The 25,730-nt window shown below is 45.9% G+C and overlaps 1 protein-coding gene across 1 annotated transcript in view; it reads right to left on the bottom strand.

The window, feature by feature from the left end:
- Positions 1-25,730, bottom strand: part of LOC121627658 (BCL-6 corepressor-like) — a 34,890-nt gene that overhangs the window by 7,166 nt on the left and 1,994 nt on the right. The window contains exons 2-9 of the mRNA XM_041966684.1: positions 21,441-25,148; positions 15,828-15,869; positions 15,563-15,632; positions 12,354-12,782; positions 11,764-11,991; positions 8,046-8,404; positions 3,546-3,704; positions 391-557 (exon numbers count right to left, since the gene is read on the bottom strand). Coding sequence (XP_041822618.1) covers positions 391-557; positions 3,546-3,704; positions 8,046-8,404; positions 11,764-11,991; positions 12,354-12,782; positions 15,563-15,632; positions 15,828-15,869; positions 21,441-25,148 — 5,162 coding nt within the window. The remainder of the gene's footprint in view (positions 1-390; positions 558-3,545; positions 3,705-8,045; positions 8,405-11,763; positions 11,992-12,353; positions 12,783-15,562; positions 15,633-15,827; positions 15,870-21,440; positions 25,149-25,730) is intronic.

Raw genomic sequence — 25,730 nt, 5'->3', positions numbered from 1 at the left:
TAAAGCATTGTTATCCTTGAAATTTCATCCATTCAAAGAGAGTAAAAGGGAGGTTACAAAAGGAGTACCACAAGGCAGTGTATCAGCAGCTGTTCTGTTCTGTTAACATTCACCCTTACGACCGGGATTCGTTTCTACGCAGATGATACAGTTATCTATACGGTAGCCCCCTGCATAACGCAGGCGATCACCCACCTCTGAACTGCCTTTCACACACTTCAGCTGTCATTTTTTTAAGTTTACGATAAAGATCTTGTGATTCGGACAAATAACGTCATTATTTTTTGGTTTAAATTTCACACACATCTTCTTAAGTCTACAATGTTTTTTTAGTCCTGAACAGCTGCCAGATCCGGATCCTGGCTGGTATAAACCTGTGCCGACTCATACCTGGTTCCATCCTGAGCACTGCAGTTGACGTCAGCTCCGTGCTCCACCAGGTGGCGTACGATGCCCAGCCAGCCGCGGGCGCAGGCCTCGTGCAGGGCGCAGTATCCGGCATTGTCTCGATGGTTGACGTCACAGATCCGCCGCTCCAGACAGTACAGCACCACTTCCTGGACACGAGGAGACATGTGGACAGCCAATGAGATATATAAAATGTTTTTTTACTCACTAAACTACAATGGGCAGGTTTGGTGCCCCGGACTTCACTAAAGCCACCTTCCTGTGTCAGGATGCCTCTTTTTTGCCATTTGTGCACCAACGAGTAGGTCACATTTTTTTTTGCCTTCTCTTTTTGACAATGTTTTCTGTGATGTTGACCAATAGGAGCACAGAGCGAACGATAACCAGGAAGTGAAAGAACGACGCGGTCAGTGCTGCGAGGTGGAACTGAAACACAGTCGGCTTTTCCCAACGCAAGACAGACAGCATCATACACATCACCTCGGACGCCATGTTTGTTTGCTTTCTTGGTCCTGCAAGTTGGCCCCAAGCTCCTCCTTCCCGATGACATCATGCAGGTCATGAAAGCCAGCAGGTTATGATTGGTCAGTCATTTTTTACGACTCTCTAATCGTGGTTTAATGGACAGAAAGACAGCACATTGCAGTTCGCTTTTGTTCTATTATTATTCCTCCAGCTTGCAAACATTATGTCAACGGTTCCAGTCGTAAATATCAAACCTGTTCCAAATAAACTTCATGAGAATAACTCGCACAGTGAGATCCCACAGACTTTAACTAAACCGGACTGGATCAGTCTGGGTCAAAGCTGGTCCCATCAGTCATGATGTCCAAATCATATAGTAAGATAATGTGTGTCTCTGCCTGAAAAGCTCATAACACAACAAGGAAATGACACATTACTGGTGAAGGAACCGTTCCACCTTAAGAGAACAAGACGAAGAGACGAAGGCCTCCCTCCTTCTGCTCTCTTGAAATGATTGCGGCTTGAAAAAAAACTGACTGTGACTGTGTGTGTGTGTGTGTGTGTGTGTGTGTGCGTGTTTGTGTGTGTGTGTGTGTGTGCGTGTGTGTGTGTGGCGTGATGGATGACGGCTTCATTTGCAAACTGAGCTCGTTAGCTTCACCGCTGCACCTCAATGAGAGAGAGAGAGCGGGCGAGAGAGGCAGAGTGACACTTGTGAGGTCTGACAAGAGCTGTCACACAGCACATGAAATATTCAGACTGTGTGTGTGTGTGTGTGGTTTTGACAAATGCCGACACACACACACACACACACACACACTCACACACACACACACACACACAAACACGCACACACACACGCGCACGCACGCACACACAGTTTTCTGCCTCCAAATGATTTCCAAACGTGCAGTGAATTTCAATAAAGGATGTGTGGGGAGACTCAGTGCTGCAACTTTAATACCACAGGTTCAAGTCCAGCCGATGATACCTGCTGTTAGCATGTTTGTCCTCATGGTGGGGCCGCAGGAAAGAGTCATTTAAATCTGAAAGGTTCATTCTGGAGAGCAGGAATGTGATCGGAACATTTGATATTATAACTGTTGAGGTATTCTGAGCAAAAGACTGACATTGCAGTCCTTAAGCCCATAAAGTGTAAAACGAGGTTTCTCATCGGTGTAAAATGAAGTTGCTCCTCAGTGAAAAATGAGGTTTCTCCTGGTGAGAAATTAGGTTTCTCCTCTGAGAAAAATGAGGTTTCTCCTCTGTGTAAAATGAGGTTTCTCCTCAATTAAAAATGAGGTTTCTTCTTGGTGTAAAATTACGTAAAATGCGGTTTCTCCTTGGTGGAGAATGATGTTTGTCCTCATTGAAAAATGAGATGTTTCCTCAGTAAAATGAGGTTGCTCCTCAGTGAAATGAGGTTTATCCTCAGTGAAAAATGAGGTGTCTCTTCAGTGAAAAATGAGGTTTCTCCTCTGTGTAAATTGGGGTGTCTCCTCGGTCTAGAGGGGAAAACCCTCAGGAACATCCACCGCATGTTGGATGGACTACATGCCCCAGCATGCCTTGCAAACCTCCAGGAGGAGCATGTGGATGTAATTTCACCGATAAGTTCTCCTCCTCTTTTTTCAGGAATGAATGCAGAAACAGCTTTTAGCTGCGAGTGATGTCGGGGAAATGATTTTTTATGATTCTGGAATCATAAATCTCTTCTGTCATTTAAATCTTCACACTGTGATCCTGCACAGATGTGTGTTTCAGCCTGTTCATGTGGTTTGAATGTGTGTGAGTTGAAATGATGGACTGTTACAGACAAAGCTATCAAACCAGAGAGAGGGACGGGGGAGCGGTGATCGGAGGGCTAATTCAATTAAAGAGGAGAGAGAGAGAGACACGATGCGAGTGAGTCTCTCTAGTCTGTTTCATCTGGAAACGAGGGATTAGAGTTCAAGGAAGGCCAGAGAGGAGGAGGAGGAGAAAAAGAGCGAGCGAGGCAGAACAATGCAGCAGAGAGCGAGGAGGAGTGAAAACGCTCGGCTTCGTTTCCACGGAAATGTCTCATTTTCTAAACATCAACCTGAAGTCTGCAAGAAGCTGCGACTTCAGGTCGACTTTGCAGAGAAAAACAAGAAAAAAACAAATGTTTCTTCAACGTTTCTCCTCAAAAACACTGAAGGAATTCAGATGCAGAGAAGCTGATGTGAGCAGCAGCATCTGATTCAGTATGTTACCTGGACCAAACAAATGTTCAGACTTTAGAAACGATGCCTGATTAGATTAATGGAAAGACGACCTTTATCTGAGTTTATCTTAGATCGGGTTGAATTTTGAAACTTTTGTAGAATTTAATTTGTACACCTATAAGAATTATTTTTACTCAGATTTAACCTGCTTGTTGCTGCATCTTTCAGCAACACTCGGTACCTTTTCTTTAAAACTTTGAGGTTCAGACCAGTTTGAGCCTTAAAGCAGGTCCCCCAAATATTTCATTCAGCACACATTTTCAGCTAATGGTGGAAAACGACTCCAGCGTACGCAGGTGGAACAAAAATCTGATTCTGTGCAATTCAGGAACAGTCACACACATTCATATTTTGCCAACAGAAGGGGACCTTTGACTCTGCCCACTCCACCTGTCCATACACCTGAGTGTGTTTGTTTCTCGTTACCTCGTATCCCAGGCGGGCGGCGCGCTGCAGCAGCGTCTCTCCGGCATTTTTGTTCACAATGAGCCGTCGGACTTCAGGAGGGACGGGCCGGGTGGGGTGTGTGTGCTGCGGAGAGGGAGGCCGACGGCTGGGCGAGCGATACAGGTCGGATGGAGAGATCTGTGTGTGTGTGTGTGTGTGTGGAGAAAGAGAGAGAGACATTTAAAGTGATCAGCATGTGCTGGAGGATCGGTTTTATTACCCACAAAGCAATTAAGCACACACACACACACAAAAACAGGCGCTCGCTCTCTTTCTAATCCATCAGTCAGCTGGTTTCTCTTAAACACACACACATACACACACGCACACGCACTCACACACACACATGCGCACATGCTTGCGCACGCACGCACCCACTCACACACACACACACACACACACACACACACACACACACAGCCTAGTTTTCCAGGCCCGGTTGAAAATAGCTCTGTCACCACCTCTGCTCTTGTTTTGTGTGTTTTGTGTGTGCGCATGTGCATGTGTGTGTGTGTTTGAAGCCGGAGGCTGATGACAGAGAGCTGAGGAGGAGGAGATGGAGGGGAGGAAGGGGGGAGGATTTTGTCTTAAAGTAAAAGCGAGGGAGAAACAAATGAGGATGCTCTCTCGCTCTCTTCATTGTCTGCGCGCCTCGCTCGCCCCTCACACTTCTTTCTGTTCTTGCTCTTTATTTCGTTTCCGGCATGTCGTCGCATGTTGTTGTCATTCATGATCAGACTTTGACTCAAATGTACGGAGAGAACAGTTTCTGTCTGGATTAGAAACTCCGATGGAGTTCCACAGGGCTCCATTTCAGATCCTCTTTGTCTTTGTACTCACTGGGCCTTGAATTACCTCAGCTGCACGGGGTACCAGGCTTCTATTAGAGACTAATTCACCCTGTTTGAATCTGTATTTCAGTATAAAACCATCTTATTTTCTGCTTTGCTCCCGTTTTCCCTGTTAAATGCTTGACATGCTCGAGGGCTTTTAATGTGAAACAGATGCAGGAAGTGTTGAGCTCATATTAACGGACAGAAACCCTTCATTTCTTAACCAGGCTTTTATTGTGAAACGTTTGCAGGACTGCGTTTTGGAATATAAAGTGCCTTCTACAGTTTCTGAACAGGACTCTCAAGACTCGTACTTAAGGAGGACTGGAGCTGGGACTTTAAGGCGTTTCAGAGGGAAAAGCTGGATCGCAGCAATGGACACAATGAGAAAAATAATGTGTTTTCTGAACATTAAAGCATTTAAACCTCTTCTAGAGGACACCTAAAATAAAAGCATGAACCTGAAATGAGCACAATAAGACCACTTTAACAACATCAGGGCTAATATATAGCTGTGTGAGTTTGTGTGTGTGTGTCTGTGACAGACACTTATGGTAATAAATGAGTGTGGCGCCCAGCAGCCGCTACACCACAGCTAACGTTTATCACCTGAGCATCCAGGTGCAGCAGTGCTTTGCTCAGCGGCTCTGCGGCAGAATTTGACCTCCAGATTTACAAAAATCCACAAACACACTGAAAGATTTCTGCTTGAAAAGGAAATTTCTAATAATCTAATATGAATCCGTGCTGCATTCAGGGACATCATGTACAATACCTTGGACAAAGTCACTGAACATTTTAAATGAAATAAAGTTTTTTCCTGGACATTTATGAGTCAGTGGTACCTGACTGTACAAATATGAAATTATCATGTAAGATTTTATTTGTGTTTCTATCATTATATTTGTGCTCATATTTAAATGAAAGCAGACTTCGTTAAACCTGGAATGAATTTGTGTTTTCCAGATGAGGATCATCAGAGCAGGTACGAGACGACGGATGAAAAGCAGCATCACTGAGCTGCTGACGCCACGGCAACAGTCTCCGCTGCTTAGCAGCCAGACAGCGTGTGTGTTAATGTGTTTGTGTGTGTAATGTGTGTGCGCAGGCGTCTGTCAAACGAAGGCGCTCGCCGCCACGCATCGACAAACAGGATGCGAGCTTTGCCCTGGAGGTGTGTGTGTGTGTGTGTGTGTTTTCTAGCGCAGCACCCTCAAACAAGGAGGAGGAGGGTCGAGCGAGAGCCGAGCAAAAGAGAGCGAGAGAGAGGCAGAGTGTGTGTGTGTGTGTGTGTGTGTGTGTGTGTGTGTGTGTGAGAGCGTGAGAGAGGCAGAGTGTGTGTGTGTGTGTGTGTCTGCGCCTCAGTGTGTGTTGTGGCGTGTGTTTTGGTGTGTGCGTGTCCTCGCTGCCCTGAGGAAATCTCCGGTGCAGCAGCTGTCAAAACGGCACAAGCCGCTGCCGCACACACACACACACACACACACACACACACACACACACACACACACACCACAACACAACACACATGAAGGCGCAGACACACACACTCCACAACACACACACCACATCACACACATCCACTACAACACACACACACCCCTAAACACACGAAAACACGCACACACGGTACATGTGGAGAATATTATTCTTCCTCAATAACCTTCAATCCCTCCATCCCTCGTTCACTCGCTCTCCTTCACTTTAATCTGCGATGAATTGAATTACACACACACACACACACAGTGAAGACACACACGCACGCACACAGACACACACACACGCACACACAGTAAAGACACATACACACACACACACACAGTAAAGACACACACACACACACATCGTCCCTGCTGAGTTTTCCCAGTGAGCTCCAATCAGGACAATAATTTCAACGATTAACAGAGAGCGAAGAAGGAAAGGAGGTGGGGGGGGGGCAAGAGAAGATAAGAACAAAGAGAAAAGAGAAGAAGAGAAGAAAAGAGAAGAGAAGAAGAAGAGAAAAAGAGAAGATAAGAGAAGAAGAAGAACAAGAAGAAAGGAGAAGAAGAAGAAAAACAGAAGAGCTGATTGAGGTTTTTCGTGTTTGTCGTCACCTACAGACTGGTTACTGTCTGCTGAAGCTCAGGTCTCAGGTCTGTTCCAGCTGTGGAGTTCTTTCTGGTCTCTCAGACTCGGTCTCATGGGTATTTTGACATGTTTTGGTTGAGTTCATGCTTTGACTCAGACTCGTCTCAGACTTGTGGGTGCTTTGACTCGGACTCATTTCAGACTTGTGGGTGTTTTGACTCGGACTCGTCTCAGACTTGTGGGTGTTTTGACTCAGACTCGTTTCAGACTTGTGGGTGTTTTGACTCGGATTAGTCTCAGACTTGTGGGTGTTTTGACTTGGACTCGTCTCAGACTTGTGGGTGTTTTGACTCGAACTCATTTCAGACTTGTGGGTGTTTTGACTCGGACTCGTCTCAGACTTGTGGGTGTTTTGACTCGAACTTGTTTCAGACTTGTGGGTGTTTTGACTCGAACTCGTTTCAGACTTGTGGGTGTTTTGACTCGGACTCGTCTCAGACTTGTGGGTGTTTTGACTCGAACTTGTTTCAGACTTGTGGGTGTTTTGACTCGGACTCGTCTCAGACTTGTGGGTGTTTTGACTCGAACTCGTTTCAGACTTGTGGGTGTTTTGACTCGGACTCGTCTCAGACTTGTGGGTGTTTTGACTCGAACTTGTTTCAGACTTGTGGGTGTTTTGACTCGGACTCGTTTCAGACTTGTCAGTGTTTTGACTTGGACTCGTTTCAGACTTGTCAGTGTTTTAACTCGGACTCGTTTCAGACTTGTCAGTGTTTTAACTCGGACTCGTCTCAGACTTGTCAGTGTTTTGACTCGGACTCATTTCAGACTTGTCAGTCTTTTGACTTGGACTTGTCTCATACGTCTCAGGTGTGTATTTTTTGTTTCAGGCCCGACTGTGTTTGTTTCTTGCTGTTTTTCTTGTTTTTTTGGGGAAACAGCGTTCTTCCGTTCTTGTACGAAAACCAGAACAAATTAAACGGAAGCTTTGCAGCAGATTATGACGATTGTTTTGCTTCTCGTGCTTCTCGAGTTTGAGCTACATGTTAAAACTTTATACTGCTGCAGACTTACATTCATGTTTTTAATGTTTGCTTGAAAACTTCAGATCAGAGACGTGAGCTGAACTCTCACGGTCTGGAGGAAATCATGAGAAAACAAGCGCTCCCGACCCACGATTTCCCCCGAGAGGTTGTGTTCAGCCTTGTCGCATCTCTATACCAGAGGTATAACAAGTGCACAAGTGCTCCCCAACCACCTGATCCCCCATAGTCTGCAGGTGTGTTTGATTTGAGTACTTGCACGTTCCAAACCGTGTGTTCCGTACCTTCAGATTTAGTATAAAATTGAAGAAAACAAGCGCTCCCTCCGACCTTCTCCCCCTGGGTAACTGTTGGGGGTGTGTTGAAGCTTGTGGGCATTAGACTCATGCTGACTCAAAACATTTCCATGTGTTTCCATATCTGCCTCAAACTAAACAAGAAAACAAGCGCTCCCAAACTCTGACTGTGAAAAGTTCCTCCTGATGTTTGTCACAGTCACCAAATTAAACGACGGAAAACAAGCGCTCCTCACTCACCTTTCCACTCTTTTCCTCATTGTCAGTTCCTCCCCCGTCTCTCTCCTCCTCCCTGGCCGTCTCTCCTCCCGTGTGCTTCATCTTGCAGGGACGCTTGCCCTTCGGCTTGGTGTGGTCATCGTCATGGCAGTGGAAGGGATGGGGGTCGGGTAAGGAGCAGGAGGAGGAGGAGGGATGAAGAGGAGGTAATGAGGGGAGGAAACTGCAGACCCTGCGGCTCTCTCTCAACTTCTGATGCTTGTCCTGGAGGCGGGAGGAGGTGAGGGAGGTGAAGGATGCAGCGGTGGGTTGCCGGGGGCTGGGGCTGAATGGTTGCCGGGTGAGATGGGCGGGAGAGGAGGGCGGGACCATGTGGAAAACTGAAACAAAATCACAGAAAGATGGAAAGAGGAAGTAAGAACACATTGTTTTCATCGTTGTTTAACACCAGAGCAATGCTAGCAACTCCGTGAGGCTTTAACTACATGCTAACATCAGTATGCTAACATGCTCACAATAACAATGCTGATGTTCAGGTATAGTGTAGCAGTAAACACAAAGTCCAGCTGAGGCTGAATGTCTTCAGTTCTGCAGGTATTGGATCTTAATCCAAAGCATTGGACACATGTTGACCTGGTGGTGGCGCTAGATGAACAGTCAGAGGATCAACTGAGGTTTTACAGTTCATCCTGAGATGAACACGAAGGAACACACTTTCTGACAATCCAGCAGTTCTTGAGATATTTCAGCAGGACCAAAGTGGGAACGACTGACATCCCTCGAGCAGCGTCAGAGCATGAAAACGTCCTGACTGACCTTTATCACACCTGAGTCTCCAAGCTGTGGAACTGCACTTCCCATCATGCTTTGGTGGATTCCAAAGCAGGTATAATGTTGTCATGGGTTCAGTGAGTCAGCGGGGGGATACATTTTGAACCTATGTTTGTTTACAGTTTTGTGTAATTGCCATTAACAGTCTGCTGAGTCGGCAACCTGTTAGCAGCCCCTGTTAGCAGCCGCTAGCAGCTCCCTCTAGCAGCCTCCTGTCAGCAGGCCCTGTTAGCAGCTCCTGCTAGCAGCCTCTGTTAGCAGGTCCTGTTAGCAGCCCCTGTTAGCAGCTCCTGCTAGCAGCCCCTGCTAGCAGCTCCTGTTAGCAGCTCCTGTTAGCAGTCCCTGCTAGCAGCTCCTGTTAGCAGCTCCTGTGAGCAGGCCCTGTTAGCAGCTCCTGTTAGCAGCTCCTGTTAGCAGCCCCTGCTAGCAGCTCCTGTTAGCAGCTCCTGTGAGCAGCCCCTGTTAGCAGCTCCTGTGAGCAGCTCCTGTTAGCAGCTCCTGCTAGCAGCCCCTGTTAGCAGCTCCTGCTAGCAGCCCCTGTTAGCAGTTCCTGTTAACAGCCCCCGTTAGCAGCTCCTGTTAGCAGCCCCTGTTAGCAGCTCCTGCTAGCAGCCCCTGTTAGCAGCTCCTGTTAGCAGCTCCTGTTAGCAGTCCCTGCTAGCAGCTCCTGTTAGCAGCTCCTGTGAGCAGGCCCTGTTAGCAGCTCCTGTTAGCAGCTCCTGTTAGCAGCCCCTGCTAGCAGCTCCTGTTAGCAGCTCCTGTGAGCAGCCCCTGTTAGCAGCTCCTGTGAGCAGCTCCTGTTAGCAGCTCCTGCTAGCAGCCCCTGTTAGCAGCTCCTGCTAGCAGCCCCTGTTAGCAGTTCCTGTTAGCAGCCCCCGTTAGCAGCTCCTGTTAGCAGCCCCTGTTAGCAGCTCCTGCTAGCAGCCCCTGTTAGCAGCCCCCGTTAGCAGCTCCTGCTAGCAGCCCCTGTTAGCAGCTCCTGTTAGCAGCCCCCGTTAGCAGCTCCTGTTAGCAGCCCCTGTTAGCAGCTCCTGCTAGCAGCCCCTGTTAGCAGCCCCCGTTAGCAGCTCCTGTTAGCAGCTCCTGCTAGCAGCCCCTGTTAGCAGCTCCTGTTAGCAGCCCCTGTTAGCAGCTCCTGTTAGCAGCCCCTGGTCAGGAGCATCAGCGATAACGAAGTGTGAAAAACACACATTAACAAACAAATTTATTGTTGTTATATTAATTTGCCTCCACCTGAACTCCTGATATCAAAATCACTCCCTCGCCATCCTTCTTCTGTGTGTGTGTGTGCGCGCATGTACGTGCATGATTTTCCTCCTCGCCCTCGCCAACAAATGAGAGCTGCTGTCTGTCCTTCAGTGGGGGACGAGTTAGATAATAAGAGACAGGAAGAGAGAGAGAGAGAGGGAGAGAGAGGAACAAAGAAACACAGCCTCCTCGCTTGAGTAGAGCAGCAAGCGAGCGGGCGTGCGAGCGGGCGAACGAGGTAGCAGATAGTGGGGGAGGGGAGGAGAGAGAGAGAGAGAGTTTTCAGTTTTCCATTGCAGACGCCTGCAGGAAACACACACACAGGAAAACACACATGAAACCAGTGTGCTTGTAATTGTGCGCACACACACACACACACAAACACACACACACAAACACACACACACACACACACAGCCACACACACACACAGCCAGAGGTTGTTTTGGGGAGTCACGCCACTTCCATCTGCTGAATTATTTATTAGCCTGGACACACACACACACACACACACACGCACAAACACACACACACACACACACACACATGCAATCTCAGGATTGATATACACGGCCTATAATGAAGGTGTGTGTGTGTGAAGCTACTGAATAGAAATGTATTTGACTTTACTTTGATTCTGGCCACGCCCCCTGCCCCAGTCTCATGGTGTGTTCGGGTTCATCGTGAATTTTCTCCACAATGTTTTCTTTTCTTGCGTGTTTGAACATCAGAATAGTGAGAAAACAAAAGACAGAACAACTTTTTAAAGAGCAAGTGAACGTCACACATGGACAGTGGAGCAGGAAGTACTCACATCGTTTACTTCAGTAAAAACACCAGTGTGTAGAAATACTCTGACAGGAGTACATGTCCTGCATTCAAAACGCGACATACACCCTGCATACAGTGTATACATCAGTCCAAAAGCTGATTATCAGGATCAATAAAATCAGGATACGGAGCGACGTCACCTCTTGTGTAACGTCAGGTTTGGATTTAATTGGTTAAATTTGTGTGAAGTGGCATCCTGACATGTGGAGACTCTGAGTGCAGAGTTCAACAAACAGAAGAAGAAGAAGAAGAGGAGGCTGAAACACATTCCCTGTGCATTACTGTGTGTGTGACAGGTCCATCTGGGAGACGTTAGACGGCTATTAGCACGTCACGGGTTCACACACACACACACATCAAAAACCACACCGGTCGTCGCTGCTGTTCCACTCGTGAGTTCAGACGATCACAGAGAGGAAAAGGCGAGACGAGAGGGGGAGGAGGAGGAAATGGAGAGCTGATGACGGCAGGGAGACGAGAGGAGAAGTTTCATCGGCAGCAGAGACACTTTCTGGACCTTCACAATAAAAGCTTCCTTGAAAATCAGCTGACGAACACAAACATTGAGCCTCATGTCATTATTTTCACCTGGATGATTTTATTTACCTGCCTGCCTCCTGACTATCTTGATTCCTCTGACAGTGAAAAGATTGTGACTTAAACACTGTAAATATTATAGAAACAGAAAAAAAGTAAAGTAAGAATGAAATAAAAACACAAAAATAATGATAATCAATGAAACAAAGCGAAATAAAAAGATCATTCTTATTGATCCTCAGCTGGAACAAACAGAGAAAAAACACAGCATTCTGTAACTTGTTGGCTTTACCTCTCGGGTCGTCCCTCCTCACAAACGTGCCGTCACACCAGCCTCCATTGACCTCTGACCTCCCCCTGACGGCCGGTAGGTCCATCCTGAATTTCCTGTCGACCTCGGCCGACCTCTGGCTGGAGGGCAGCCATTGGCTGAGCTCCCCGGGGAAGCGGGGCTTGCTAAGTTTGAGGCCGTTCAGCTCAATGCAAACCTTCAGCTTCCTCACGTCCTCCAGGGCTGAGTCTGTCAGGGATAACAACCAATGAACGGTCAGGAGGGATGAAGCAACAACCAATCAAAGGTTAGGAAATAATTCCAGTGAGGAAATTATCAGAATAAACGGGTTATCAGGTAAAACAGACATACAGTTGTGAGTTCTCTGCAGAGCTTTAAAAGCTTGTGATACATTATTGTTTACATGGTCTGTGTATGATGAGAATATGAGGAGACCAAATACAGAACCCTGTGGAACACCAAGGCCCAGATCTTCACTAATACTGACAACTGATGGCTGAATATAATACAATAACCAGTGATACTAATGACACTAATGTTGGTAATCTGAACGAGGACACAGGAGAAACATCATGCAGGGCAACTCTTACCGGTGGTTAACTTGGTTTTCTTGTTGTGGTTTCCCATCCTGCCATCCTTCTCCCTCTCTTCATCCCCTTCCTCCTCCCTCCCTCTCTTCAAGCGGCTGCTGATGATGCTGCTCTGGTGGAAAGGCTCCAGACTGAAGATACGCCTCCGGTTGATCGTCATGCTGAGAGTCGAACCTCTGAGTCCCGGCATGGAGGCGTTTCCCTGAAACAGGCCTCTGGCTGTGGGCAGAAACTGTTGTTTTTGTGGCTGTGAGAGAAAACCCCTCTCCTCTTTCTTCTTCTCCTCCTGCAGACCTCCTTCTTCCTCTTCGTTCTTCTTCTCCTCCACCACTGACTCGTCATCCTTCTCTCGAAGGACAGGGAGGTTGTCGGAGCGGCGGCACAGCGGCGGGATGGGGAGGCGACTGTGAGAGCAGGATGGATGAAAACCTTCATAGACAAACAGAATCAGGTTAGTCTGGATTTAAAATGAACGTCTTAGCTGATGACACCAGCCTCTGCTCTTCTCTTACCTTTCCCTAAAGGTAAGTATGAACACTGATTACATCGTCTATATGCAGATGACACCCTGCTGTATCTCCAGCTGAACCTTGGCGATTCTTGTTTCTTTAAGTCTGTGCTGAACTGCCTTGAAGACTTCTGGGTTGCTAAAAGCTTCCTACAGCTAAATGAGAAGAAACTGAGGTTGAAGGTAATGACATAGCTTAGTGCGATCGTTCTTGTTCAAGTGAGAATCTCAACATCAGCGTCTCGTGCTAATTTCATTACAAGTTTACTTCAAACCTGCTTCTTAAAAAGTTGGGACGCAATGTGATCACCTGCTGATCCTTTCTGACATAAACTCACCTGAAAACAGCACAAAGTCAATATATTTACTGTCTGAGCTCATCAGCTTCAGTGATTTTTGTAAATATCTGCTGATTCTGGATCTGAAGCAGCAACACGTGGGACTGGAAAAGATGTGGAATGACCAAAAAACACCTCTTTGGAACATTCCACAGGTAAACAGGTTGATTGGCAACAGGTAATAGTATCATGATTGGGTATGAAAGGGGCATCCTCGAAGGGCTCAAGATTTAAAAATAATTGTAAAAAAAATCGCTGCTCTTGGCTTCTTGGCCGGTGTCTCTGACCTTTGACCTTTAACACACGTCTCATTAAAGAAAATCAGTTCTTCAGCAGATTTCACACAAACACACTCAGCTGCTTCACACTCTCAAAGGCAGCAGATCAAAGATGTTTCTCTCTCTCTCTCTCTGATCTTTCCTTTCTTTTATGTCTCTCGCTCATTTTTCACATCTTTATCTTCACGTCTCATCTTCTCTTACTCTCTCTCTTTCCGTCCACATATTCCCATGTTCTCTCGCTCTCTCTGTCATGATCATCTGACTCACGGAGCATCCCGTGGCTCCCGGAGACATTACGCGCCATGGCAACGCGCCATCAAAGGCAATCGTCATGACAACGTTGTTGTCTGGGTGCGTGCACTGAACTCCAGTGAACAGAGGAGCAGCTGCCGACGTGCTCCTGAGTCACTTCCTTCCTGTTCTCCACCAGTGATCAGTTCATTTTCCTTCTTTGTCCTTTTATTACCTATTTTTATTTAATTCATTAATTTCCAAAAGCTAATTTGGTTTGCAGACAAGCATTAGCTGGAATGCACTGATGACAATGAACAGCAATAATCAATAATCAAGGATGCATTTGTCAAAAAAAAAACATAATAATAGAATATTAAATTAAAGTGTGTAAATGCAATATTCCATTAAAGGATTCAGTCTTTCAAGAGAGAATCTAAAGCACTGAGTCTTTATCTTGAGCCTAATGTCAGCTGAGCCACGTTGACACTGTGCATCACTGAAATCTGAAGGTCTCCAGCCACTCTGCAGTCTGAACGCAGCTCATTTATACTCCTGAACCATCTCATGCATGTTGTCAGCATTCAGGTTCAGGTTCTCATGCCTCATCCTCTGAACCATCCCCTGTGGAGTTCCACATGGTTCTGTATTAGGTCCTCTTTAGTTCTCTATTTTTTAACCTTTATTCATTCAGGAAAGTTTCATTAAAGGATAACTTCTGTTTTTTACAACCTGGACCTTATTTCTAGCATTAAATACGCCCATTTACTCACCCAGACAACTTTGGTGGCATTCGGAGTCGTTTTGAAGAAATTAGCCCCAGAGGAGCGGCGCGTATATCCGTATAATGCGAGTACTCGGGGCATCCATGCGCAGCCTCTATATAACGCATAATCTGCTGCGAAACTCGTTCATATTAAATATTTTGTTCTGATATGCTGCTGCTATTCCCCTCTGAGCCCGTGGTGGCATGTTATCAACATCCGGCGTCTCTAGACAACTACCTCTGACGTGGATGATGTCATTACCGAACGCCGGGCGCTGCGAGCAGCCAGCCACAACACGGCTGACTCTGCGGCGGCTACGAATACGCAATAACGAACCACAGCTGTGCCAAACTACAGCTAAACTAGCCGACCGCCGGCTCAGAGGGGAATAGTTTCAATGGCTTCACTCCATCACACCTCTTGTGATTTGAGAACTGCCACTTTGACTTTGGCCTGAGTGGTGTCGAATGAGGCCTCGCCTTAAACCGAAGAATTATTACTCGTCGCCTCATCGATAAGAACAAGAACAAGAAAAATCTGACAAAACTGGAAGAAACTACATGAAAGAGAATTCCTGGAATTCCTTCAGTCTGTTTTCAGATCTCGACTCACCCTTTAACTCATTTTCACGCCATGAATTTTAATTTCAAGTCTTTTTTGACATTAATTAACTTCCATACTTCCACCTAATTTTAAACTGATGACAAAACACACCAACTGTGCGTGTGTGTGTGTGTGTGTGTGTGCGTGTGTGTGTGTGAATGTGCACTTGGTTTCCTGGAGAAAACGAGGGCAGCGGTGTGGTCGGCTGAGAGCGAGCGAAGTGCATCAAGAGTTCAGATGTGTGTGCAACAGAGATGTGCGCACACACACACACACACACACACACACGCACAGTTGGTGTGTTTTGTCATCAGAGCAAAAAGAGACAAAGAAAGCAAATGACTTCTAGCAAGTGAGATCAACCTTAAAAAAAGTGTGTGTGTGTGTGTGTGTGTGTGTGTGTGTGTGTGTGTGTGCATGTGCGTGTGTGTGTGTGTGAGCGTGCACGTCATCCTGCAGAGCTCTCCGGAAATCCTCTTACCTCTCTGTGCCTCAGCAGCGGCTGCAGAGGGAGTTTTTCCTCCTCCTCCTCCTCCTCGCCTCCCCTCGCTCTGCTGGCAGCGCTCCCACCCTCCTCCTCCCCCTGTCTTCACCCCCTCCTCCTCCTCCTTGTCTTCTCCTTCCCTCCCTCCGTCTCCACGCTGGCTGTCTGCCAGCTCTGTCTCCCCTGTCGCCGCTGCCGCTGCTGTCATCCCTTCCTCCTCCTCCTCCTCCTCCTCCTCCTCTTCTTCCTTTTTTCCTCCCTCTTTCTCCTTCAGCTCCAGCTCGGAGAAACGCAGCATGGCACGCTGAGAAGAAAAACGCAAAAAAGGATAAATACAACATCATGATCGTGAGAATGAAGCACTTTTACTGAAACCCCACTGACTGTACATGTTATCACCCTTCAGAGCTTACGCTTCAACCAACACACTCACTCCTGAAACCACTTTCATTTCAACCAACACTTGAACTCCTTTCAGTGCTTGAACTTCAAGTGTCCTTTAGACTTTTTGTTACTTTTATTACTTGCACTTTAACTTGCTTTTCACATCTCTTTATCATTTTCACCTTCACTACCACTCAACATCGGTCAGTTCTTAAATTCTGTCCGACACTTACATTTCTTTCAGTGCTTGTTTCAACTGACACTTCATTTATTGCTTGCCTACACGTCAACTGACATCTTTTGGTACTTGCAGCACTTCAACTGACCTTTCAACTATTTTTCAGTTCTTGTTGCAACTGCACTTCAGTTTCATTTTCACTTCAGCCGGCACTTCAACTTACTTCAGTGCTTAAATTCCATCTGCTCGTTTACATCAGGGAGAACAAACCTCGCCGTTTACTCATCGAGGGCAGAAAATGTCAGATTTTTTGTCTGAAAGTTAAAAATCAGGAGGTTTTCTAGGTTTTTCAGTGCACGAAACATTTAACATTTACCAGCATCAGGAAACAGACTTGTGATCCCTGAATATCAGTCGACTCCTTCAGTTGATATTTGGGGGATTGTTCCTTTAAAAAGAATCACTGTTTGGCCCACATTACCTTCACTCGTTGGACTTCCTCTGCTTTAACTCCAGACTTTCGGTGATGCTCAGATATAAACCGCAGCTGTCAGCCAGAGGTGAGTTCTTGGCTATTTTCTCTGGCAGCTGGAGCCTCGGGAAGCTTCAGGATTTCACTGCCCCAAACCACAAACACGCCAGAAAATCTGAACTTTCAAAACTCACTCTGTGACCCTGGACTCTGCTGCTTTGAAGGAAAAAAAACACCTCCCTGTTGGCATGTGAACACACAAACTGAGAGAAAATATAAAGTTGGAGAAGCTGCTCCAAAAAACTGCGAACAGGTGCTGCTGGGATGAGTTCCAGAATTCCTTCAGATAACATTAAATTCACAAAAAGCTTCCAAAAACAGGAGGTTTAAAGGGTTTCTGAATAATTTATGCATTGAGATTAGAGTGCTTAAGTGCTGCCAGAGCCCCCTAGAGGCTGCAGAGTTCATTACAACCTCACATAAACAAACAGCATCCTGATGATCTCTCTCTTCTTTGAGTATGATCAGTTGTGGAGCTATGCATAGTTTCTCCAGAGGATGGCGCTCACAGGGTCAGTTAATTGTGAAGGGTTCATCCTCTGAAGAGCAGGAGTTTGATGTGGTAGTAGTAGATTTTCAGCGAAATTATTCTACCAATTCTTTCCATGTATTCTTGTGTTTTTCAGTGTTTTCTTCTGTGTAACCCTTCAGCACGAACACTGTTATTGATAAATTCCTTCCTGGGCTCATAACTTCAGTGCTTTCACTTTAAATGGCACTTCAGCTTTTTTCAGTACCCTCTGCTCGACATTTTAACTTCATTTAGTGTTTGCACTGAATTGCTTTTCAGTGATCATACTTTCAATGCTGAGTCCTTTCAGTGATTGGCCGTCAACTGACACTTCAACTGCTCAAAGTACTTTCTCTTCTTTTGATAATACAGCTTTCTGTGCATTCACCTCATCGGATACTTCAACTCTTTAATTTTTTCAGAACTTTGACTTTAACTGACACTTGAACCTTTGCAGTCTTTGTACATGTGTATCATCTGTCACTTACATTTCTGACATTGTTTGTCTGCCTCTTCAACTTCTTTCAGAAGCCCTACTTTCACTTCTTTTTGTACTTATACTTTAAATGACACTTTAACATCCTGCATGGTTGGATTTGAAATAGATATTCAACTCTTTTCAGTACATTCACTTTCATTTATCTGCCACTTCCTTTTCTTTCAGTTCCTGATTTCAACTCAAACATATTGACTCCTTCCACTTCCACTCATTTTAGTGCTTGATGTTCAATTGTTCGTTAGATTTTTTTGGTGCTTTCGCTTCAGCTGACACTTTAACTTCTCTCCGCACTGCTACCTCAACTCCTTTCAGCACTTTCACTGAAGCTGACACATAAACTTCTTTCAGTGCTTGTTTCAGACGTCACTTTAACTTCAGTCAGTGCTGAAATTCATCTGTTACTTCCATGCAGATACATATTATTGAGACATTATATATAATTAATTTTGAAATGTCATGCTGAGATGTCTCAAAAACAAAACAAGCAGGAAACACCTCTTTCTGTCTGATCTTCAACACATTTCATGATTAAAACTGAGACGTTTTCTCCAGAGAAAAAGACGCTGAAGATCCAACAACGTTCATCCCACACTGAGATGAACCGAACCGCTGGTAACCGTTGGTAACCGTTGGTAACCACCCTCCGTGCACTCCCTGACAGCCCAGGATTTCTCGCTCGCCGCACTCTGCCCTGACCACAAAACCATTTTAAAATTAATGGCCCGTGAAACGATCTACAAATCCATCCAACACTGCTGCTCGGAGCTGGCAGCATCCAAGGACGTAGGAGCGAAATGTGAGTTAATTTGAGTAACCCCTCTCCGCCGCCGCCTCCTCCTCCACCACCACCTCCTCCTCCAGGAGCCACGACTGACGAAGCAAATAGCTTTCCGGAGGGAATAAACTGCCTGACAGCTCAGCTTTCTGTCCAGAAAAGTATCCTGAGAGGAGGGAGAGATGCTGCACGGACGATGTATTTAATATAATATATTGAATCTGATAAAGGAAATGAAAATCTGCTGTATCACCAACAAACAAGAAAAAGTACTTTGTCCAATTATGTGATCGAGTCTGTCAGGTTTCCTTTCGACCAGAACCAATTTTAGAACAAGTACGAGGTGGATTTTAGAAGGTTTCTATCTGTACATGTGACACGACGCTCCACTTCACTTCCCCCCGTTCCAGCACACCAGTCGAAATAAGAAAAGCTTCAAGATTTTCAGTATCTGTCTGGAAATTTGCAGAAGTTTGATGGAAGCTAAAGTGGCTTTTGATATTTCTTATCTGGTATCTGTAGTTTTTGGCAGTTAGCATGAGAAAAACAGGATTTGTTTATTGTTATTAATTATAAACCAGTAATTCTAATTAAGAATCATGATTTTTTATTGTGGTCCTGTTTATTTTTTATCTTCCCAACTTTCATTTTAACTTCTTTCAGAACTTTGTTAACTTGAACTGACTCCTCAACTTCTTTCACTGCTTAAATTTCATCTGCCACTTAACTTTCTTTCAGCCTTCCACTTCAATTACTTTTATAGCGTTGACTCCTTTCAAAGCTTGTACTTTTAACCGTCAATTCAATTTTATATTTGGTACCTTTACTTTCCTTTTTCAGTTCTTCAGTTCAACTGTCACTTCAGCTTCTATCACAACTGCTACTTCAACTCCTTTCAGTACTTTCACTCACTGAACCTCTTTCAGTGCTTGAATGTAGAGAACTACGACTTCTTTGATGTTTGGTGTTTGACTCGTGCTCACTGTCACTCAGCAGAGAACAGAAGCAATCATTTTGGTCCAGTTCTGACCATGAAGACAAGGTGCTTGATGGGAAATGTAGTTCATGATTTATTTATTCTGACTTCAACACAAACCAGACTCCATTAGGAAACCAGCAGAAGCCAGACCGCACACTTTATGTGTTTGTGTGGTTAAAGCAGTCGAGGCTAATCTGGGCTCCAAGGATGAGGAGGAAGAGGAAAAAAGGAGGAGGATTTCATTAAAAGTACCACTTTCCTTCCTCCTCCATCTGCCGAGGGATGGAAGAGGAGGATGAACGGGGGGAGGAGGATGGAGAGATTTAATTTGAGCTGAAGGGGGGATCTCCAGGGGACGAGATGGTGAAGAGAAACAGAGGAATAACAAGAAGCAAGAACAAGCGACGAATGGAGAGGCAGAGAAACAAAAATAGAGCAAAACAACTGATGGTGAGAGAGAAAGATGAAAGGACAAAGAGGGAAAAGAAGAAACTTAGATAAACAAGATGGAGAGAAAAAGGAGACAGTTTTCCTCTCGGCCTCAATTTTCTTCTTTTTTGGGGAAAAACCAGCAGGATAGCAGTCGCCTGCAGCCACACACATACCGCCGGTGTGTTATCCAGCCTCGACCTCAGCGCGACCCAAAACATTTGGAGACGGGAACAGAAAAAAAGAGAGAAGGAGGAGGTGAAAGAGGAGAAAGCAGTTCTCCTCCAAACACCTCCGTGTACCTGATAAGTCTTTACTGAATCTCCTACCAGATTCAAACACCTCCACAAAGCCTCCAAACAGATCATTCCTACCACGTCTGTTTCAGCGCCTTTTTATTCTGCATAAACCTTGTGCTCACATGCGTGTCGTTGAAAAAAACTGACTTAAAGCATAAATAAATGCTTCAGATCGTGGTTATGCCTGTGAGACACAGCTGAGGGGTGAGTCATCAAAATGAGAGCAAATCTGTTGTGTGAGACGTGGAAGTGCATCTGATAGACTGTCAACAAAATTCCTGTTAAAGCCAATCACAAGGTAAGCTCACGTTACCATAGAGACCAGGTTATGCCAAAGCAGTAGCGGTGATAGCATCCTTATTACAAGCTATAATATAACCATAACATATAACCAAATACACCCTAAGCCAGTAACGCATTACTCTACACAGACAGTCATACAGTAAAGTAACTTATTTCTTTCAAATGGCAGTACCTCCACGTCCTCATGAAGGACACACTACTCGCTACACTGACACTGAACTTCAGCGCTGGACTTAAATCGTAGGTTCCAGAATAATCCAAAATGATGGCAATTCCTCTGGATACTGGGCTGCTCTGATACTACCTCCAAACACCTGCAGCAGATCATCGCCATACGTCCATTTCAAGCTATCCTGATGACTGCACCATGATGACTTATTCTGTTCGTACGACTTGTCCAGAGTATCATAGGCATGCAAGATCAAACCACCTCCTACCAACATGATTCTTACAATTTTCTCCCGCCTTCAACAAACTTCACTATTGTAGAACAAAAAACTTTAACAGGCAAGGCCAAAGATGATGCGAAACTTTACTGTCTTTGCATCTGAACCACAAAATCCGCCAGAAAGTTTCCTTTCAACATGCTTTATACATTTCATACTATTGTAGAAATCCTCTGTGTTTTTACCTGCATGAGGACTAAAACCTTGAGCGACTAAAGAGAAATTACAGCAGTCACAAAGTAAAAACTGGCTCTTCTACTGTGTTGACATCCTTGTTTAAAACAGGTAATTCTTGGGTAAAGCACAGAATTATACAGCAAATTAGATCACGGTGAACAGTGGGCCTTTTTCCGTTCAGTGAGTGTGAGGTAGATTGCCTTATTGAACAGTAAGCAGAAGAATCAATATCAGAGAACAAACCCAAACAGGCAGCGATGCTGCAATGATTCAGACCACCAGTGAAAATTAGACCTTCCATGTTCGTCTCACCACATTATCGCTGCATCATTGACTAATCAGGACAAGGGGCTGGGGTCTTACCTGGAGTGCTCTCTGTTCTCTGCTCAGCTTGCTCGAGTCAGCGTAAAGCTCCGTGGTCACACATTTAAAGCGGTCGCCCACGTAGCCGGATGAGTTGGCGATGCGTTTGGTGAGGCCGGAGAGCCGGTTCTTGGAGCAGCCAGGGCCCTCATCGTCATCTGCCAGGGGATCCATCCCGTCCTGGATGTCTTTCTTCCCATCTCCACAGCCAGCAGTGGTGAGGGCAGAGTTTGGCATCTCTCTCCTGGGCTGTGTCTCATTGGAGGAAAAGCCTTCATATTTTATGTCTTTGTTAACTGATTCTGGGGTCAGATCTGCCAGCACCAAGTTAAAGCCTGCATTGGTATGATTGCTAGGTGAAAGGTCCCGACAGGTTGAGCCCAGAGAAAAATTGTTTTCATATGTGGGGACCATGGGATTGTTATTTAAACAGGTCTGGTTATTGGTCTGGTAAGATTGGCCTTTTGAGAGCGAATTTCCACAATTTGGACAACTATAACAGTTCTTTCCACATGCAGGAGCTCTGAGAGTGATGTTTCCACAAACTGGGGGCACAGCATTGTGGTTTTCACAATTGGTAAATCTGGGAGTGATGCTCTTGCAGTTAGGAGTCACAGGATTCCTATTTCCATGAGCTGGGCCACTGAAAATTCTGGGTTCACAAGTTGGAGTCCTCAGAGCCAGATTTCTGCAACATGGGCCCACAAAATTTCTGACAAAATTTGGACTATGTCCATCTCCGCTGTTAGATGTGGGACTTCTTGGGTTGATGTGAACACTCAGTGGAGCCCTGGTGTTCATAACTCCTCCAGCTGGAACCCTGGGATTTAAACTCCTGCATGCTGGGACCTTTGGGCTGAAATCTCTACATGTCAGTCCCTGACTGCTGCAAACTGGGCTGTTGGAATTGTTAGAGTCACTAGAAACATTTTCTTTGCTAAAAAGACCCAATGACTTATCATTTCTGGAAGGGGTTTGCTCAGGGTTAATATTTTTATTGGTTGAGGCCTCTGATTTAGCTTCATTATTAGTGCTCTTGTCATCAACGCCATTGTTCCTACCATTTGTGGCACTTATCAAGTCCCCAGCGCTATCAGAGGCTCCAGTTTTACATTTTCTGTCGAATTGCTGTGGAGAAGTTCGGGCACAGCGCATCGTCTGCTCCTCTGGTATGTCCGGAAATGGACTAAGTGGCTCCTCGTCTCCCGGGATCTCCTCTGAGTTCTTCTCATGAGAGGAAGGATGTGAAGAAGAGTTGTGATGAGGAGGTTGTGGTTGGGACACATGGGGCAGTAAGCCTTGTCTCTGTTCTGCAGCCTGGCTGACAGGGAGGGCTTTTGGAGGCCATTGCTGTCTTTCTTGGATATGGTTACAGCCACTGCCACCACGCTTGGAGGAATCTTCTCTTCTGTTAGATAAGGAGCTGTGCTTATTGGTGGACAAATCATCATCTGCCTCATCACGCACCAGGTCAATAAAAACTACATCATCCCTGGCAGAAGAGAGGCTTTTGCTTGAAGCCTTTATGGTTTGGTTTGTGGACTTGTCTCTTTCACTGTCACTCTTGTGAGATCGGTCAGCATCCGGTCTTTCCTGATTCCTGTATGGTTGAGCATTCCAGGTTTTATCCTGAGTCTCAGGTCGGTCAAGATCTGGCTGTGAGGAAACAGGTGGGGCGGCAACCCCCCGGGAATTCTGGTATGTCACAAAGTCACCCTGGTTTGGAGGTACTCCATGTGGAAGGCCATGTTTTGGTGCTATGCGAGGGGGGTAAAAGCTGCCGCTGCCAAGCAAGACTGTGTGGGGATAGACAGGCCCTTTACTTGGCATGGTCATACGTTGCAAGGACATATTCTCAGCAACTGAGTATGGGATGTAGCGGTTAGTGTAACCTAAGCCAGGAGGGAGATACGAGTCGCCATAAATTTGACCGGAAGAGTTTCCATTTTCAACACGTGACGGCTCTTGCTGTTGTGGATGAGATTGGCTCTCCTGAGCCTCTGGCTTAGCTCTGTTTTCACTCTGTTTTCCAGGGCACGAATGAACTTCTCCTTTACTGTTTGGAGGAACTTTGTCAAATTCAACTCGTGGCCATTCAACTTTGGACTTTGGGGAAGGAGATAATGCAGAGGGTCTTCCCTCTGTGTCAGGGCTGCGAATACTGGTTACCTCCATTGCCGTGGGCCCAGGTGATCTTTGACGCTGTGGATGGTGATCTACACTCTTGTTTTTTATAATCTTGGAGCCTCTGCTGTGCTCAGAGCTGACAAGTATGGAAGAACCCGGAACAACCCAAGGGGAGGGAACTGTGCTGATCATTTCAAGATGGTCAGGAGTCTTTGCTGATGTGCTAACAGGTGTGGGTAGACCCTCCTTTAAGTGCTGGTCTTGACTGGCTAGCAGCCCATAACGTGATGGTGGTAAATACCCCAACTTTGACAGGGCCTCTAATTTGGATGGGAATCCATTTGGGAATCCCTCCAACTCTTTGGCAGACAGATCCAAAGGTTTTTCCCCAGGGTTTTTGGCAGGCTTTTGAGGTACAGCTCTGTCCAGTGATGTATTTGCAGGTGATATACATTTCTCTGAAATACAGCAGTCTGAGCTGGCATCTTTGGTTTTCTTGGTGCCTGAGTGCACGGAAGAGCGGTGCTTAGAGCTCAGGCTGCTCATGTAAAATGGGTGGGATACTGAAAGAGAGGTTGAGGATGAGGAGGTGCTTCTGTAAAGCGACTTCTGGAGGTCTGTAGTGGTGTTGCTGAGGGGTTGGGTTGTGGGAACTGAACATGGGGGATGGGCAACTGGGGGTGACTCTAAGGCAGCAGTGCTAGTTGAACCGTCAACAGGGGCACCGCTACCTCCATCACTTTTGCTATTATGAGTGTTATTGGTGGAAGCGGACTGACCAGACTTTGTGCTACTGCTGCCATGCTGTCGCTCAGTATGAACAGATTGAGGCTGGGGCTCTTGGGGGATCTGTGGACTAGTGCTGAAGGCAGACTGTTCCTGATGTACCTGAGGGCCAAGACCATGTAAGGCCTTGTCCTGGCAGTGGGGTAAGGGTGAAAGGACAGTAGGAGTTGGAGTGGCTGTATGGATCCTTATTGGGGGCCCCAGCTGGGATGAGATATGGGCTGGGGCATAATGAGGCAGGTAGAAAAGTCTGTCTTCCCTGGTTGTGCTGCTTCCTGCCCCAGCAGCACACAGAGACTGATATGCCAGCTGCTGATGAATGAAGGGCGACGGCTGGGACAGGAAAGAGGCCTTGTATGCCATGTCCAAGAACGGGTACATTGTTGCATCTGCATAAGGGCCGATCCATGGCAATCTCAGGAAGCTGCCGGCACCATTCAGGCTCAGTTCTGACTGCTTGTCATTGGGTAGAACTCTGCGGTCCAGCCCCAGACCATCACCCCCTGCAGCAGGGACAACTAGGGGTTTCTGTAACCCTGGTGGTGGGCTCTTATAAAGTCCAACATATCCATTTGCAGATTTCTGGCCATCCAACAGAGTTACATCTGGTTTATACAGGAGATCATAGCCAAGTGGGAGAGAACTGCCGGACTCCTGGGGCTTTTCACCAGAAAGAGGATGGATGCCATGATAGTAGATTCCTCCATGGGGGCGATAATTTTCCCCCACCAGAGCATTGCGGTCAATGCTGAGGGCAGCTAGCGGGTTCATCCTGTAAGATGTGCCAGCATCCACCTACAACATTGAGAGGAGAGACAAGGTAAGCAATGACCAGACTGGAGGAAAACGAATGATCGTACAACTGTACTCTGATGTAGGATCCAGCTCTGAAAAGAAGTGACCCTTTGTAAACACCAGAAACAGAACTTTGTTGGTTTCTGATTTAACATAGAAATTATTTAGAGTTAATTAGTCATTAAACTAGTGATGAGCAACCACTTAAATCAACGTAAGCTTTGTTTGATGGATCGCTGTTTCAGTTTTAGTGCAGAAACATACAAGGTTTTGTGTTGGCACTGGATTTTTAGGGGTTACCATGTGATGTACTGTCCCTCCAATCATAGTGTACCTATTGTCCAGTGGATTCCCTGTTAACTCAGTCATTCCATACCGGCTCATTTCTTACTGTCAAGATTAAAAAGATCTCTGGCTGCAATTCATGATTATTTTAATAATTGATTAACAAGAATTTATGATAAAAATTATAAAATACTGACTGATTGTTCTAAAAATCGCTCTGACATGATCAATCAAGCGATTAATGGGACTGTTACCGGCTGTACACATGCACAGCTCAACATTCAACACTATCTGCTG

Source organism: Chelmon rostratus, chromosome 24, assembly GCF_017976325.1.
Source record: "Chelmon rostratus isolate fCheRos1 chromosome 24, fCheRos1.pri, whole genome shotgun sequence".
NCBI classification, from domain to species: domain Eukaryota; kingdom Metazoa; phylum Chordata; class Actinopteri; order Chaetodontiformes; family Chaetodontidae; genus Chelmon; species Chelmon rostratus.
This window is presented reverse-complemented; position numbering and strand designations above follow the sequence as displayed.